Below are 20581 nucleotides of genomic sequence, written 5' to 3' on the forward strand. Positions count from 1 at the left end.
AACATAAACATCATGTTTAAGTTGTCTAAATATTGGTTTAAACACAAAACCTTTCAAATGTTAAAACTGATACCTATAAAACATGATGCAGCTGATGTATTTTTGAATTGATCAAAACCTTTACACAAACTACAAGCAATTATTAAATACCTAAAGATATTTCTTACTGGCAACTGCTACATTAAGTTCACTCCAAAACAGCAATAGATATGTATTTATGCAAATATATATATATATCTTAATATTATTACAACAGAAACGTTTAATGTTTAACGTTTAATGTCGTTTTATTAGTTATGCTTTGAAAGAACGCGTTCTCTAAATGCACGCGGTCATCGGAGAAAGATCTCTTAAGCGAGTTGAAACTTTTTTCCTTACGAAATTTAATTATTAGTTTAGATATATTATATAAAGAATCATACTAAGATTAATAATCATCGTTAAGATCATATTATAAACGAAGTAAGTATATAGAATAGTTGTATATACATTTTTATTAGATAAAGTAGAAAGGATTTAAATTTTTATTAAATGAAGTAGCAAGGATTTTAAGTAGAAAGGATTTTAATTTTTTAAATCGTTTATATTTTGTATGTTTTAACTTTTCTTTTAGCAGTTTTATTATTTTATTTTTTAGAAGGAAAATAGGGGTATGGATGTTATTTAAAGCTATTCTAATGCTATTTCCATAAAATGGTTATTACTACTTTAAAACTTCTGTGATGTTATCAACTATTTTTGTTCTTTTTTAGAAAATTTAGAAAAATTAAATTAAAATTTTGTGCCAACACTGACATGGCATGTCACATGTTATTATATGTAAAGGTTAAATTTTGTTATGAGGATTACAGTTCTTATGAAAAAAAAAGGTAAGGAGTATTGTTTGTAAATATATATTTTGTTTATTTTGAATCTTTTTAAATTTTTTCGCGTCATTTTTAAAATTTTTGTTTGTACACGCTAATAGTTTGCATTTATGCTTTTTTGATATGTATGTGTATGTGGTAATAAGTGCTTTATAGTTGTTTTATCAATGTGTTTTTATAATAATGTAAAGTGTTTTTTATTGTTTGTGTATGTGTCAATATGTGTTATATAATTGTTTTTAAAAATGTGTTTAAATATGTATATAAGATATATATTTAACCTTATATACATATTTAAACACATTTATTATGTTTAAAGTTGGTACATATGTTTATATTATGTTGTTTCAAAGTGCTGTGACTTTGTAAACGTGTAGAGTAAGATTTGTCAACTTTGCCAGCCAAGTGATGTACTTATAACAGAGGGTTACACGATAGTCTTCAGTGTCAAAAAATACATAATAATGTATTTTAATAACATTTTGGTTAATGTTGTTACTTATGTTCTGTTAAATATGAATGTTATCTTACTTATTGTTATAAACATATTATATTAGCTTATGGTGTGTGTCATTGTTGTGTTTTGTTGCTGTGATGTTTTTTGTTATCTTTTAAGTTGATAGACATTTGGCTTATCTTCATGTTGGTGTCTATTGTTAAAAATGGTAAATAGGTAATTTTATTAAAAATCACTGCTTTTAATCATTCACTAAAAGCCAATACAAATTATTTTGCCATATATATAATTTGTTTTATCTCAATTTAATTTTTTGTCTTTAGCCCTGTTTACTACATGATTTTGCTATAAATATTTTGGAATCATAATGTTCCAGCATAAATTATTTTGTAAAAGCTAACATGAAATAATAATATTTTACAACTACTACTCTGGAAAATCACAACAGCTTTTCTCTATAAGGTGCATTGATTTTCATTTTTTGTATGTAATGTTTTTCTTATTTATTTACTTATTCATTACATTTTTTATTTTAGATTTACCAGATAATGTATTAATGTGGTATAGAAGAACAAAATATTGTAAAGTTTTGTGAATTTTTGAAAAAAACATTTACTAATAATTTTTTTTGAAGAAATAATTTTTAAGTTTGCAACAAAGGGTTTACAATGCTTTTTTTTTTAACTTTTCTTTGTTAGCAGTATGTTTATTATTAGAATTGCATGTTTTTAATAATTTTTTTTGTTATTATTTCCTAAGCTAATTATTTTTCAAACATCTCCTAGCTGATATATATATATATATATATATATATATATATATATATATATATATATATATATATACATACATATATATATGTATATATATATACATACATAAATACATACATATATATATATAAAATAATTTAATTATAATAAATTAATTTATATATATATATATATGTATATATATATATATATATATATATATATATATATATATATATATATATATATATATATATATATGTATATATATATATATATATATATATATATATATATATATATATATATATATATATATATATATATATGTATGTATATATATGCATATATATTGGTATTTGTTACCTCGAAGGGCATACATACTAGCACGTAATGTATATATATATATAAATATATATATACATATGTGTATATATACATATGTATATATATATATATATATATATATATATATTATATATATATATATATACATATATATATGTATATATATATATATATATACATACATACATACATACATATATATATATATATATATATATATATATAAAATATAAACATATATACTTCATGGATGGACCAGCTGGTAGTGGAAAAACCTTTACTTATAATTATTTGATTGTTGAAACCATAAGTAGGGGCTTCAAATCTGCTACAGCTGCATGGACTGGCATAGCAGCAACTCTTCTTACAAATGGATCTACATTGCATGGCTTATTTAAACTTCCTGTTCCAATATTGGATAATAGCACATGTAATGTAACTCCTAACTCTATACACGGGCATTTTTTAAGACAAGTTAATTTGTTCTTGCTTGATGAAACATCCATGATACCTAAACATGCCTTAAATGCAATTGATAGGTTGTTAAAAGATATTTACAACAACAACTTTCCGTTCAGAGGAAAAATCATTCTTATTGGTGGTGACTTCAGGCAAATTCTGCCTGTTGTGAAAAGAGGATAACCAGCTGAAATAGTAGAATTGTGTATAAAATGTTCTTTGCATTGGTAATGGGTGCAGAAATTGATACTGACCTTAATGAAAGAAATAACTTTCCTGTTGAGTTTTTGAACAGCTTAACTCCTTTAGGTATGCCACCTCATTGTTTAAAATTGAAAACTGGTTGTGTAATTATGCTACTTAGAAATTTAGATCTCAAAGCTGGGCTATGCAATGGTACTCGAATGAAAGTTTGTGCTCTTCAAAATAATTATACTGATGCAGAGGTTTTGACAGGTCTTTCTGGTGGTAAACGGGTTTTTGTTCCTCGAATTCAGTTGGCTCCATCAGATTCGAATTTTCCTTTTGTTCTGAAACGTCGTCAGTTTCCTGTCAGATTGGCTTATTCAATGACAACAAAAGTCATGGTCAAACTTTTGATAGAGTTGGGGTATATCTCAAAAAACCGTGTTTCTCTCATGGTCAACTATATGTTGCATGTTCTAGAAGTAGAGCATTTAATAGTTTGTTTTTCAAAATTGATAAACATTTCATTCAAGGTATGGTAGGTGGAAAGTGTTACACAAATAATGTTATACTTTCTAATGTTCTTAATTTATAGTCTTTAGATTTTCATTTCGAAAATTTACTGTTTGTAGGTTGTGAGCACATTTTGTATGTATAACTTTATTTATTATTTTAATATTTTTTTTCAAAATTTTTGATAAATATATCTGTCATTTAATATTGTTATAAAATGTCTTTACATGTGTTATATAAAACTATATTTGTTTATAGTTGTATATATGTTAAAATTATGTTGTTTCCATATTTTCAAAGTTGTGTGACTTGGCATTATGTTGAGCAAGATTGATAACCTTGCCAGCCAAGCGGTGTACTTAAAACAAAGGTGTGACTTGGCAGTATTTAGTGCCAGGCGGTGTTACTGCTTTAGAGTTAGGTTGTGTTGTCTAGCTTTTTTTTAATTATTCTGGAAACACATGTCTGTTAATGTTTAGCGTAATGTGTATGAGAGTGTATGCAACCTTGATCTTTAAATCTAGGGCGTTTTAATGTCCTAATTTTGAAGTAATTGAATAACTAATATTGAATATAAAAGCAAATATACTTTTATGTATTTATATGTTTAGTAAAAAGATAAATATAGTTAACTTAAAATTGGTTTTCTAATTTTGTCTTTCATATTTTAATTTGGTTTGTTATTTTCGCTGGATTTTAGGATCAAGGGTGTAAATATTCTATTGTTATGTGTTATTGTTGTGAGGTTTTGTGTTGATAGAGTGCTTGGCTTACCTTCACGTTGGTGTCTATTGTTAAAAATGAATAATTGGTAGTTTCATTATTGGAACTTACTGCTTTTATTTATTTACTAAAAGCCAAGACAAAATTTTGCTAAAAATGCAATTTATATCTTAATTTGATTTTTATTTTTTTTTTAGTATTGTTAATCCTTTTGTACTTGGAAACAGATTTTATAGTTACATTTTCAATAAATGTTTATATTAACTGCCATGTCAACATAGGTTACTATAAATAGGTAAATCGATTTTGAGTTCTTATGTGGTTGTTTTTTTTTTTTTTTAATTTATTTTTTGTAATTATGGTATCATAATTCCATTTTTTCCAAGATTTACGATTGACGCATTTATACGATTTATAAAAAAAAACCCTGATTTCTTTTTATTGTAAATTTTTTGTCAGTTAAAATGATATAAATATATGCAATTAGTTCAACTTTTTTTTAATTTCTCTTTTTTATGCCTAATAATTTGTTGTACATAACTTAAGGGATGTTTTTAAAGAAGGATTGCAATTAAAAACAAACTAAAAACTTTTAAATACATGGAGAATATTGTAGTTTTGCGCATTTGTCAAATACCAAGTTACTTAAATTTTATAACGGGTTTAACTAATTAATTAGCTTAGTTTGCATTTGCAACACTTTCGAGAAAAGAAAAAATTCTTATATATGTTAAATTCTTATATATATTAAAAAGAAAAAATTCTTAAAAATGTAAATCATTGTTTTACATTTTATTATTTTGGTAAAAGGTCTTCATCAAAAACTTGATTACTCTTAATAAAAATAACTTTATTCTTCTGGCCACCATTAAGGCAAAAACGAGGAAGGGAGGTCCTTTTTGGCTCATAAAATGGATTTAAGACTTGATTGATTGCGGTTGAACCGCAATAAATAACGATTAGAAGGCTATATGGCCCAGACGGAATATGAGACATAAATATCAAATTTTTATTTTATAATGTATTGTATTTTACGCCTGATGACAATCTGTACTAAAACAGGTCGAAATATCACAAAAAAGAAAAATTAGTATGATGCTGTTTTGATGTTTCATAACTTATTATATATTTACGTACTTCAAGAAATGTCGCTTAAAAACTTAAATATCAAATTTGTATTTTACTCATTCACAAAAAATGGAGTTAAGACAAATTGGCTCTTTTGTCCAGATATGTTTACTGCACATATTAGTAAATAAACTAATTAGTTGCATAATGAGTTAGATGCATTGATGAATCTTAGGCATTGATTAAAATCGATAATTTATTTATAAATAGATGAGTTATTTTAGGCATTGATTAAAATTGCTAATCATAATCATAATGTAATTAATTGAATACGCTAATTGTAATTTAATTTGTAATAATGTAACGCAATAAGTTAAATGCGATTTTACTTTTTTGTTACTCTTAGTTGTTTTGTTACACTTAGTGATGGACAGTTTCGTTTGTGCGCTGTTAGTTTTTCTTCTGTTCTGGAATTTTGAGATTGGAATTTCCTGACATTTAAAAAAGCACGCTTCTATTATATCTGTTTTAATACATCATATCATATCTTTCAAGTAAGTTATATTCTGTTTAATCATTTTAATTGTTTACAATTTTTTATATCTTAACATGTCTATTACCTTTATTAAAATTGTTTTTAAGCATATTTCTTTTTATTTTTTATATCGAATTAATAGAATGTCCCAAATTGTTGAAGATGAAGGTTTGTATTTATTTACATGTTACTGATTTGTATCATGTTACGTAGTTAATTCTTAAATATATGTTTATTTTTAGTCGCTGAATTACTAAGAAGTAAGTTTTGTTCCATTTTGTTATAATTAAATGTTATAAATTGCAGTTCGTATAGGTTTATTGATTTAAATTAACTTTACAATAATAAAATGGTTTAGACGAAAATTTTTGTAAATTAATTCAATCAAGAAAAATTAAATATTTATTTTAATACTGAATTAATTAAAGAGGTTTAAGAAAGAATCGGCTTCAATATTTGTTTGCTTTTCTGTTTAGATGACAACAGTATTATTGGAGAAAGTAAGTTAAAAAGCATTTTTACTTTTTAAAAAGGAAAAGAATTACTTTTTAATATTTCTGGTTTTTTTTGAAGTAGGTTTAAAATTTCAGGTTTTTAAAATCTTATATATTATAATCTTAAATACTTTAAATTACTTAAAAAATATATATGTTAAATTACACCAGAAAATAGTTATGTTTAATGATAAGGTTGTAGACTGTTAGAGCATATTAAATAGATCAAAGATCTATTTAATCTATTTAATAACCTACTATCAAAGTGAAAATTTACTATCCGTTGTTTGTTTGTTTTTCTGTTTAGTTGACAACAATGAAGAGAGAGGTAGTAAGTTTAAAAGGATTTTTTTTATAAAGTAACTAAAATGTTTTTTAAAATATTGTTTTTGACTTTAAAGTAAAACAGTAGGTTTTTATAATTTTATACAATAAGCCCAAGAACTTAGGTAATACTTAAAATTATATTGTCAATAATAAAGAGAAGAAATTTAAAATTCTCAGTAAGACAGCTTCTTATTATTTTAAATCAAGTTAGTTTAATTAAAATTTATTTTCTTTAGTTGATCAAGAGGGAGCTAATAAAGGTATTAGTTACATTAGTTTCGTGAATTTATTTTTAAAAAGTCAAGTAGATATTTTAATGTCTATACATTTAAGTGCTTTTAATGTTTAGACACAGAATTAAAGACTGAAATAAGTCAGTGTTTTTGCTATTAAATAATTGTTAATAGGAATTTTTTTATTTGTACTGAACCTGGAATTTTAAAACTTCAAGTACTTAAGCTTTATTTTCTTTTTTATTTTAGGAGAGTTGGAAAAAAAACTAAGTATAAATTATATGATTAGTATAGTTAAATAAATAAAGCATTTATATCTGTACACTCAGAAGTCCAAGTCAGTTGTCACATTTTAGAAATTGTCCAGGAGAGAGTAAATAGTAAAATAATTAGTCTTCATTGGCTTATTCTTGATGGTTAAATTTATGTTATTTTTTTCGTGTTTTATTTAATTTGTCTTGAGGCACGTGAAATATAATTTTGATAAAAATTAAAAGTTAAATAAAAAAAGTGAAAAGTCATTTCTGGACTACAGACGCTTTTCCTTTGAACATTGTGGGGACACACCAGACCCTTTATATTGACCAAACTTTGTTTCACATTGCCGCAGGAAAACAGTCTTTATACCTATGTAGATACTGAAAAAACTAAAAAGGTCTCATACATAACTCATTTCCACAAAAAACTGGATAACCAACCTTTATCTTCTGAGGTACAGATATTAAAATTTAAAGTTTATTTTAGTTTATATTTTTGTTTTAGTTTATAGTTAATTTTAGTTTAGTTTTTGTTAGTTTTAGCTTCAGTTATCTTTTTTCTTACTTTAGACAACTTCATGGAAGAAATGAGGGTAATAGATAAAAAAAATTATAGTTGTATATTTATTTATATGTAAATATTATTTTATCAATTATTTTGAGGCATATTTTTTGTCTTTAGTGTCTGGTAGAAGCATAACTGGTAGGGCTGTGTTTTAAATTTTATATATTTTTATGGAGAAATATGTGCAATAGGTCAAAGAATTATTTAATATAAATATGACATTTTAAAACTGTTTGCATTTTACTCATATTTTTATTAAAATTATTTAATTAAAATTAATTATTTTATTAAAATTATTAAATTTCTCACAAGTTTAACCCTTTTTAATGTACTTTTTTTTATTATTTTTAGTATCCTCTTCATCCTGAGAAAATGGTGAGGTTATGCTTTATATTTTGATTAAAAAAAATTGTAAATATTTTTAAATTTTATTATATCCTTCTATTTGTAATTTTAGAGTCGTTAACATTTGAGGAATATGAAAGATATCGCTCCCAACACCCAGGGTCTCTCTCGGAGAGGTCCTTCAATAAGTTGCGAAGTAATGGCGGTATGGATGAGCCATTCTTCAAATGGAAGGCTCATCCATACCGGAATGTTGGGAGACACCGAAGAAAAAATAGCAACCAAAAGGTTGTAAATGTCTTCTATCAGTGAAAATATTTATAATTTTTTTGTTGCCGCTTTTTCTTCAGTGATTTTTTTTTTCTTTAATTTTGTAATTTTTTTTTTTAATTTGTAATTTTTTTTTATAATATACTGTTGTATATTTGGTTTGTTTTGGTCATTTTTAATTGAAATTTTATTTGTTTTTCACCAATTAAACTTAAATATAGTTAAATTGATTCATTACCTAATCATCATAATATGATGCTACATTCTATTTGTCAAAAATAATTAATTGGTAGTTTAATTTATTGAACACACTGCTTTTAAAATTTACTATAAGCCAAGACTATTTAGCTATATAAATGCAACTTATTTATATCTCTATTTGATTTTTTATCTTTAATGTTTTTAGTTTGGCTCCTTGAAGCATTTGTTTTTTTGCTTTTAAATTAAAATATTTTAAATCTATTGTAATGTCTTTTAAATTTAACTAAAGTTTACTAAAAGCCAACATGAAATAATGTCATAAAACAATACCGACAAGCTGCATCATGACAGCAGTTTAAGTATGACAACAGGCTACCAAAAAGCAGGTAAATTGTTTTCCAGTTTGTTTTTTTTTCTTTTCTTTTATGTCTACTTATCTGCTACAATTTTTATTTTAGGTTTGCCATATGACGCATTAATGCAATATAAAAGATCAAAGTTTACATATTTTTTACAATTTGTTATACACATGTTTGATTGTAAATTAACTTTTTTTTGTTTGAAACATATTTGTACTCAATTGCTTAGTTATTTATAATAAATTTATTTAGTTGTGTGGATTTATAGTTTTAAAGACAGTTTCCTTTTTTAAAGAAACATGTATCAAGGGGATACCAAAAAATTAATAACTCATGAATAATTTACATTCACTTCATATTAATCTTATTAATTAAAGTTCATGTTATAAAAAATATAACAAGAATTTAGCTTTAATCTTTCATCAATTTAAAGCATGATGAAGTGTTATTATTTTGTGTCAGTAACTAAAAACGTATTGTGTTGAACTTAGTAATGTCTAGGAAAATGGTTCTGCCATACACTGATATGACCTATGTCAGTTGTAAATTACTCAAATGAGGTTAAATAATTGGTAAATTAATTTATTTTAATTTTACAGATGGTTTAATTTTTTAATTTGAAGGCGTTTTTCTTACAGGGTATTAGTTAAGGTATCGCAACTTTTAATTGTGGAAAACAGCCACTATAAATTAAGTAACAGACGGATCGTAACCCGTATTACGGGTTGCTTTCTGCTAGTATATATAAATCCTCCAGTTAATGTTTAGTGTTTAACGCCATTTTACTTTTGTTTTTAAATTAGTTACTAGAACTTTCTGAACTTGAATTTTGACTGCATGCATTTTGAGAGAGCATTCTTAAAATGCACGCAATCATTGGAGAAAGATTTACCAAGCAAGTTAAAATTTTTTACCTTTTGGAATTTTATTATTTATCAGTTTAGAAATATTAGATAAATTATAATAGAAATATCAAGATCATATTGTAATAGAAGTATAGAAAATAGTTTAGCAATTTATATATTACACTTTCATTTGATATAAAGTAGAAAGGATCACCCCTTTCATTCTTTAAATTGTTTACATTTTGTTTGTTTTATTTTTGATTTTAGCTTTTTTTTTTAAGCAGTTTTGTTTTTACCGAGCTTACATTTTATTTTTTTAGAAGGAAAATAGGAAAATAGGGGTAATGGCTGAGGCCTAACTGTTTTATGCACTTTTTTAGAAGGAAAATAGGAAAATAGGGGTAATGGCTGGGGTAATGGCTGAGGCCTAACTGTTTTATGGACTTTTTTCAAGAGTTTTACTAATGCTGTTTCTATAAAATTGTTTGTTACTACTTTACTAAAATGTTTTCAGAAATCCTAAAATAATAATGCAATTTACATTGAATGCTATTATTTCATAACTTGTTTATTTTTGATTACTAGTTTATTGAGTCAGGATTGCAGTTCTTTTTATTTTCTTGTTCTTTATTCAATAAGTATTTGATTTAAATTAAATATGATTATAATTCGATATTTTTACTACGGGACATGTTTATAAGTAAAATTTCAACGTTTAGAGTATTGTTTGTATATATATTTATATTTTATTTACTTAAATCTTTTTAAATTTTCTTATGTCATTTTTAAAATTTTTGTTTGCCCAACTCAAGTTATATATGTTTATTGTTTGCCTATATGTTTATATTATGTTCAAAGTTTAATTAGTTTTTGATAAATATGTGTATGTGGTAATATGTGTTATATAATTGTTTTATAAATTTGTTTTTATAATAGTGTAAAATGTATTTTATCCAATGTGTATATATTGTTATTTAAGGTGTTATATAAGTTAAATAAATATATCGAATTTACAGCTGGACTTGAAAATAATTGTTGTCCAATCGGAAAAGATAGAGCTAAGCAAGATGAAAATAATTGTCTTTGAAATGTTAGTAATGCTAAAGTGTAAAGCTGTGTTAATGTCGGTTAATTTGATTTTACTTTAGACACTTAAGAACAGCTAACTATGAATTTTACTACTAATACTATATAACAATTAATTAACAGTTTTAAATTTAAATGATTTTAAATTTTTTTATAAATTTAAACATAATATTATGTTCTTTTTTTATTTATTTGCCTTTGTTATAACTCAATTTGTTTGCTTACTATTGAAACATGGTTTTAATTTAGTTAATTTATATGATGTAAAATTTGCTCTATTAATCATTAGTCAACAGTTTGGCGGAAGCTGGAACTTTACATAATTAAGGTAAATATAATTTTGTTTTACATAATAAAACCATTTTTCATGGTTATTTGTGTTATAGCTATTTTGTGCTACAATGCTGTTTTTGTCATTATCATTAACAGCAACTATTCTTATGCTTAAAATATTTATTGCGTCTTTTTTTACTTTAGTAACGTATTTCTTAATACCAGAACTGATAAAGACCATGTAAAAGAAATACTTTAAGAGTTGTTTGCTATTATGATATAATTGTTCAAATATTGTAACAAAATCCCTTTTTTAAGTATTTTAGTTAATAAAGTATCTTGTTAAGTTGTGGTGTTATTTTACAGCACCAAACAGTGTTATTAGGTTGTGTTGTCTAGCCTTTTTTAATTATTTATTGAGACATTGTAATGTCTGTAATGTGTGCTTATAAATATGTTATGCTATGCGCTATTGTTACAGTGATTTGGTGTTAATAGAGCCAGACTGTTATAACTATTTTTTATTCTTTTTATTTTCTATTATATTATAATTCTTTTGACAATATAATGCAAATAATACCTTTGTAAAAGAAAATTGTAATTTTTTTTTCATTTCTTTTTTTAAGAATTGGCAGGCTTTACTTGAATTTCCTCCTCTGATACCTGCTGTGTTGTTACAGATTTTAAAAAGAGCTTATGTAAATATAGTCTTTTTATGTCATTAACTATAAGCAATAACATTATTGATGAGCCAAAATAATGATAATTTTACTACTAAAATAAAAATATTAAGAAGCTCAAATTTTAGTTGCTTGTCTAATTAGACAAACATTTATTCCAGTTATCAAAACAACAAAACTGTGCCCTCTATATTTAAATATAGAGGGAAAATAGAATAAAAACTGAATTTACATGAATTTTCATAATAGGTTTTATAATTTTGTGTAATACTTTTTATCCTGGGAATTTATTTACCTAATCCTTTAATTTTGGGATAGATTTTAAATACCTTTTTTTTGAAAGAAAATAACACATTTTTAATTAACATTTTAAGAAAATTAACAACATGGCACAATCAAAATAAGGCTATAAAAAACTCTTTATTAAATTATAAAAAATTCATTGGTTTTGTAATTTAATACATAAGTAAATAAGCACAGTAAATAAGTAAAGTAAATACATAAGTATTAAATTTTAAGGAAAACCATGTTTTTATTGATAAAATATGCATATGTAATTATTTTCAAATAGTTTGAATTAACATTTTTATAACATGTTATCAAAACTTGATTTGAGGAAAAACATATTTTTTTCCAGCACCCAAAGATATTGTCATTAAAAAATCACACTTTGCAAAAAGTCACTACACAATTGTGTATTTTCAAACAACATTATCTTTTGAATTTTCCTGGGATAATGTACTTTTGTTATAGCTTAATTAAGTTTGTCTAAAATATTTAAAAGTTTTTCAACTTATATTAGTCTTTTATTATATGGCATATAAAATGTTAATAATAAAAAAAAGAGTACCATGTTAGCAAAAATATTTGAAGATAATCTTTACATTTTTTTTTCATTAACTATTTAGAATGATTTGCTATAAAACAGTTTGTTTTTTTCAAAAAAAAAAAAAAAAAAAAAAAAAAAAAAACATTAAAAATTTATTCAAAATGGTAAAAAAATTGTTTTTGAGCCCTTTATTTTATTTATAACTGTTACTTATAACTAAATGTTATTTATAACTTACTGCCATTTACAACTTAGTACAGAGAAACAAGTTGAGCATAGTACTACCAGGGACATGGCAAGGATTAAACTCTCCCTTATGAAATGAGTGCTCTATTACTACATTACTAACGTATTAATTTACATACAGAGTGTTCACAAAAAATCTAAATGTAGAACAATTTCTAAAAGCAAGAAAACAAATCAAAAAAAATTAATCAAATAAAAATTAAGAAATCAAACTTTTATTTAGGATATTAATTTTTCATTTCTAAAAGTTTGAAAATGTTTTAAAAATGCAACAATTGATTTAAAAGTGCATTAACAAAGTACATAAATGATTATATAAAAAAAAACATACATTTAATAACTCATAGCGTTGTCCTGTTGTAATTTGTGAGTTATTGATTTCAGCCATGAGCACTTTATAAAGCTTCTTCACATTACACAGAGATGTAACTTCATCAGTTTCTTCACAGTTTATAAATAACTGCTCAACAGCAGAATAGTCAAAAAAATTTAAACTGATGTTTGGAGGATAGTCCTGTACAAATGACAGTGAAGATAAAAGAGATAGTATCAAACTTTTTGACTCGGCATTTAGTTTAAAAGATGGTCCCATAAATGATTGTCCAGTATCATTTTGAGTTATATCAGGATAATTAGCGTAGTTGCTGGCAGAAGCTGAAGTGCAATCATTTGAGCAAGAGTCATTAAACAAAACAGCAATTAATTGCTGCAAACTTGATCTCGCATGACTGGCGGCTATAACTTTAATTTCAATTGCAAGTGCTTTTAGTAACCATGATTGTTGGTTAGCCAATCGAATAAACTTAATTTGATCAACATCAATTTCATTTTTCAAAAAGGGTAAAACAGAAGAATGCCGAACAAAAAAATTTAAGCTTGTTCTAAGGTATCTCCTTGTTGGCAAACCCATTTCTTGATGCGAACACATGAGATACAAAATGTGGTACAATAGTTCTTTAAATTTTGGTGTGTAAGACATACTTGTAGTTTTATTCAAAATAGTGATGATCGCATGAAAACATGTTTTTGGAAAGCCTTTCACACCTATTTAAAAAAATGGTAATGCATTAACAACAAATAAAACTTTTAAAATGGCATCAATTATTTCATTTATGTGTGTGTATGTATATATATATTTAGGCCTCGGGGGGAAACCAGAGCTTTAGCTCTCACTCTTGCCCACACTCCCCTAAAATGGTTTACTAGCATGAAAACCCAAAGAAAACGCTTGTCTAAAGAATTTTTTTATAGCATGATAAGTGACGATTTAATGTATATATTCTTGTTATATTTAAGTTACAAGCATGTGCTTGTAACAAGTATAAAATAAAATTCTGTATTTATTAAGCAATTTTTTTAATGAATCAACAGATAGCTTGTGCAAAAATCAAATGCTCTCGTAAGAAGTTATTTAGAGGAGAAGCTTGCATGGCTCTCCATGTTCATTTTCAGAGAGCTTTTCTCAGCTGTGACACTCATTTACTCTTGCCGAGGCCTGTATATATATGTACGTGTATACGTATATATACATATATATATACATATATATATATACATATATATATATACATATATATATATATATATACATATATATATATCCATATATATATATATACATATATATACATATTTATATATATATATATGCATATATATACACATATATATATATATATATGTGTGTATATATATATATATATCCATATATATACATATATATATATCCATATATATATATATACATATATATACATATTTATATATATATATACATATATATATATACATATATATATATATATATCCATATATATACGTATATACATATATATATATATATATATATATATATACATTTATACACATATATACATTTATACACATATATACATTTATACACATATATACATTTATACACATATATACACATATATACATATATGTATAAATATATATATATATATATATATATATATATATATATATATATATATATATATATATATATATGTATATATATATATGTATATATATATATATATATATATATATATGTATATATATATATATATATATATATATATATAGTATATATATATATATATATATATGTATGTATATATATATATATATATATATATATATATATATATATATATATATATATATATATATATATATATATATATATATATATGTATATATATATATATATATATATATATATATATATATATATATATATATATATATATATATATATATATATATATATATATATATATGTATATATATATGTAGTCCTCAGAATTAGGGTCAGTATTTGGCAATGCTAACCTAAAAGTGTTTGAAGTTGGCAAATAATTGATGACCTTGTTTCTATGCTTTATGGTAGCCTCTTTAACAGTTAAACTCTAACAGTTTAAGGTCCTAATTCAACCTCTAACAGTTTGCTGACCTAATTCAACCTCTAACAGTTTGCTATATATTTACATATATATAAAAAAAGGCAGCAGAACAGATCTAGCCAATTAAAGGCCAATATCACTCACTTCTGTTTTATGCAAACTTATAAAAAAAATAGTTAGACAAGTCATAATCGATTATTTGGTAAATAACTAATTGCATTCCAAAACTCAACATGGTTTTATTTCAAAAAAGACTTGCATCACAATTCTTTTAGAAACAATGGACTTTTTGACTCATAGCAAATCAAAGAAAAAACCAGTTGGCCTAATTTTTCTGGACTTTGCAAAGGCATTCGTTAAAGTTTCCCATGTAAGACTGCTGCAAAAGCTTGAAGTGTATAGTATAAATGGCAATCTTCTAAATTGGATAAAAGCCTTTTTAACAAACCACAAGCAGCATGTTATACTCAGAGATTCAATCTGACTAGATTGATGTATCTAGCAGGGTTCCCCAAGGTTCTGTGTTAGGACCAGCACTCTTTGTCATAGTTAATGACCTACCAAATCATGTCAAACTAGTCATTTGCAAAATGTATGCAATGACACATAGCTCATGAAAGTTGTCAAAAATGACGAAGACTGAGCAAGTTTACAATCCGATCTAGACGAGATTGTTAAATGGATGCAAACCTGGCTAATGAAGTTAAATGTAAAAAACTGTAAAGTCATGCATAAAAACGCTGGAACAATAAAACTTGATTATATTATGGATGAAATCAAAAATGTCTGCACAACCAATAGAGTAGTTTTAGAAGTCGCAATTCTGAAAAAGATCTTGGAATTCTAATCTCTTAGAATCTTAAATATGCTCAACAGTGCAATATAGCTCCAAACAATGCAAATAATATGCTCAGATTTCTTAAACATACGTTTGTATCAAGAGACATTGACATTTGGAAAAAAATTTATACTGCATATTAGACCTTTACCTCGATAGTGACATAAAAAAAATTGAAAAGGTACGCAACGCAACGAAAATTTCTCAGGTTTTGAAAAATAAAGACTACAAAACTTAATGTAAAACCATGAAACTAACTACTCTTGAAGACAGATGGAAAAGAGGCGATCTTATTCAACAATATAAGCTTGTTAACAATTTAAACCTAATTATTTGGCAGGTAAAGCCTTGCAGCATAGCACCCAGAGCTCAACATCAAATCAGATTTCATCGCGAGATTATCAGGAACTGCGAAATCGGACGTAAGTTTTTTAACAACTGTGTAGTCAATGACTGGAATGCATTGTTAGATAAACTCAACATCAGCCGATAAATTTAAACAAGTACTGGACAGTCATCATAGTTACTGCAGCTCATCATTTACCGTAAATCCCACACAAAAGTAGCCGACATACAAGTTAGGTATAGACACATATACTCAACTGATGATGAGTTTAACATTGCTGTGGCTTTGCGTAACTTAATTAACTCTCTCTCTCTCTCTCTCTATATATATATATATATATATATATATATGTTAACATTAATTCCAATCATCCAGAAAACATTAAATTGATAATGATCTCTAACTGCATCAGTAATATATTTTTAAGTAAAGAAGCTTTTCATAGAGCTTCAGCATTTTGTAATAATGCTTTTAATTCAGGCTGAATTAAAGGTAAGATTTTATTCCCACTTTTATTTACTCAACATAAGGACAAACCTAGCAAAAATATTTTTGGGGATAATAGATAAATGCTTCCCTAAAGATCACAAATTTCATAAACATTTTAACCAGAACAACTTAAAGGTTAGTTATAGCTACTTTCCAAACACCAAGAGTATTATCAATTCTCCTAATAAGAAAAACTATCTAATACTCCAACAGACCACTTTGTGCCCACTTAATATAGAATGTCTAAGAAAAAACCTTATTTATAATTGCAATGTAAAAACCCATCAAAAGTGAGATATTATTACTTAGGACTTACTGGGAAAACTTTCAAAGATATGGTAGAGGCATATGGTATATGCATTTTTTTTACAAAAGTAAGGCCAACTCTACTGAACTTTTGAAATTTGTATGGAAATGTAAAAACAAGAGTTAAGAGCCTATACTAATGTGGATAGGCCCTAAACCCTTTCTTAAGGGCTTTCCTGACCAAGCGGAGCCATTCAAACCTGATAAAATTCTTGACCGAGCAGAGCCATTTAAACCTGGTGTTAAATTTTGCAACTTATGCTTGAAGGAAAAATCCCACATTATTACATCACCATTAAGTTTGCTTAATAAACAAAATAAGCTTACATTAAAGTGGCACCATGAAAAATAATTTCTAATTATAAAATTTAATGTCATTAAAGAGAAAAGTCTATAGCATTTTTTGTATATAACTTTTTGTCTTTAGGTTTTTTTTGTTATGGTTATAACATCCGTGATTGCTATTGTGTAAAACTTTAAGTTATGTTATTTATTTAATATATTTAACTAGTTATTTAATTTTTCCTATAATATTTGCTCTTACTATTATATAACACGCTGTATTAAGCACTGAAAACAGTAAGTATACTTAATGCTACGTGCTATATAATAGCTGTTTTTATTTTAACTATTTATTTAAAATTTAAATAAAACACTCTTTATTCCATTTTAATATATATATATATATATATATATATATATATATATATATATATATATATATATATATATATATATATATATATATATATATATATATATATATATATATATATATAGTAGTAGTAGTATATATTTGTCACAACAAAAGTAAAAATAATTGACAAAATAAAAATCATAGAATGTCAGATTATAGTTAGTTTTTGTGAAGCTCATATTGCAACTTTCACTAAGGATAGCTGCGAGCTGTAGATAAGCCAAGTTGTAAACATCTGGACTTGTAGTCTAACTTTTTTAGTTTGTCTGGTATTTTTGTGGCTCTGCGCTGTATTGATTCAATAGTTTGTTTATCCTTCACCATATGAGGGTTCCAAGCTGGAATTGCAAACTCAAGTGAAGGACGGATGTAGGTGGAGTAGAGTTGTTTCCATAAAGAAGCATTACGAGATTGGAAAGTGTGTTTTAGGATGCCTAGCATTTGATTTGCTTTACATGAGGCAATGATGGATTGGGTTCCTGCTTTAAGATCATTGGTAATTTGAATTCCCAAGTCACGCTCAGAGGTAGTTGCTTCCAATGTAGTTCGAGTCGTTATTGAACAAGGGCGTAATTCCTCCATTGAGTACTTGAAAGGTGTTAATTTTTTTTGGCCCAAGTGCATGACCTTGCATTTCTTTGCATTTAGCTCCATGAGCCAAGATTTAGTCTACTGGACAATTTGGTCAATATCTGATTGGAGTTGAAGTTGAGCAGCAAGTGAGTTGACAATGCTTAGGATTTTAGTGTCATCAGCGTAAATCTTACAACTGTTTTCTTTGCTTATTACATCTGGCAGATCATTGATGAAAATAACAAATAAAATTGGACCCAAGACTGATCCTTGCGGAACTCCACTTGTCACAGGTAACCAATTGAGTGTCGCCAAGGATGACTCGTTGAGACCTGTTGAGTAGAAAAGCTTTTATCCAATTGAGAAGATTGCCTTCGATTCCGTACATTTTTAATTTGTAAAGCATTCGTTGATGTGGGACTTTGTCAAAAGCTTTAGCAAAATCCAGAAATACGACGTCAACTGGTAGCTTTCTGGCTATATTTCCAGTCAAGAAGTCCATTGTTTCAAGGAGATTTGTAATGCATGCTTTTTTCTCTAAAAATCCGTGTTGACTATCTGATAAAAGATTGTTTGAATTTAAATGCTGCATGATTGCCTTCTTAACTAATTTCTCCACTATTTTACACGGAATCGAGGTGAGGGATATTGGTCTATAGTTTGATGGGTCGAATAAAGGTGTTACATTTGCTTTGGACCATGAGCTTGGAATTTCACCATTGTCAAATGACTTTTGAAAGATGAGAGTAAGTGGAGAAGACATTGAGGTAGAACAAAAGCGTAAAACGTGAGGACTGACATTATCTACACCAAGTGATTTAGATATATCTAGTGCTGAGAGTTCCATTAGAGTGGCCAGAGTATCAAAAGATATGCTATTGAGGATTGTGTTAGTTCTACGAGAGTTCCATTAGAGTGGCCAGAGTATCAAAAGATATGCTATTGAGGATTGTGTTAGTTCAAAACGGGGAAGATTGTCATTGGATGGCTCTTTGCTGAAAACTGATTGAAATTGATTGTTAAGTGAGTTGGCTATTGTAATTTTGTCAGAGCTAATGATCTCACTGGAACTAGTGATTCGCATAGATGAGATCTGATTTATTACAGAGCGTTTACTATTTATGTACGAAAACAGTCTTTTAGGATTACGCTTATCATTGGCAAGGGCAATTTCGAAAGATTTCAGAGAAGAATGAATTTTTTAACAAACTTTCTAGTTTCCCTATATTCCCCAACCAGTGATGTGATTTTCCATTTTGAACTGACGTTACGAGCCCATAGCGATTTTTTAAGACGAATAAGAGATAATAGTTCTTTTGTCATCCATGGTTGTTTTTTGGGGGATGGTTTGTTTGGCATACGAGGGATAAATTGAAGACAACATTCATTGTATTTGTTGAGCCAAAGTTGGTAACATTGTTCTACATTTAAGTCTTTAAAAATAGATGACCAGTCAACATTATTGAATTCTTTGTTGATTTTTTCGTAGTTACCATGCTTGTATATAAATTTAGAGCTGTTGAAACGTGATAATTTTATGCTGGAAGCCAGTTTGTAATACCAGGTGATAGTGCAATGATATTGATCAGACAAACCGAGTGGAGGACCGATTTTGATTTCGCTAGCACGATATGAAGAGTCACATATGATGAGATCAAGAGTCTTTGTCATAGGGCAATTAGCAGGTTTGAAAGTAGGTGTTGTAAGTAGTGAAAGCAGGTTTGAAAGTAGATCGTAGTGACGATTTGGTGAAGATGACAATCTTGAAAAAGAGAGACAAATGAAGAACTGAGACCAATTTTACTAGAGAAAAAGACTGAGTTGGAAGTCCAAGTAATCTCTGGGAAATTGAAGTCACCAGCTATGATGATACCGTTGTATTTTTTAGTCGATATTAAAGTTTTGGCATGGAAAATAGCACTTGAAATCTCTGAGAAGGCTTCGATACCGGAGGATGGAGGTCTATAAATGCAGCCTAGGAGCAGAGTTTCATTCAAAAGCTTT

The 20581-nt window shown here is 26.4% G+C and overlaps 1 protein-coding gene across 1 annotated transcript in view; it reads right to left on the reverse strand.

Annotated features, from left to right (window-relative positions):
- LOC100215492 (nuclear pore complex protein Nup205) overlaps positions 1–20581 on the reverse strand; it is a 74193-nt gene that overhangs the window by 12535 nt on the left and 41077 nt on the right. Inside the window, exon 18 of the mRNA XM_065813803.1 lies at positions 13249–13961. Coding sequence (XP_065669875.1) covers positions 13249–13961 — 713 coding nt within the window. The remainder of the gene's footprint in view (positions 1–13248; positions 13962–20581) is intronic.

This window comes from Hydra vulgaris, chromosome 12 (genome assembly GCF_038396675.1).
Source record: "Hydra vulgaris chromosome 12, alternate assembly HydraT2T_AEP".
NCBI classification, from domain to species: Eukaryota; Metazoa; Cnidaria; class Hydrozoa; order Anthoathecata; family Hydridae; genus Hydra; species Hydra vulgaris.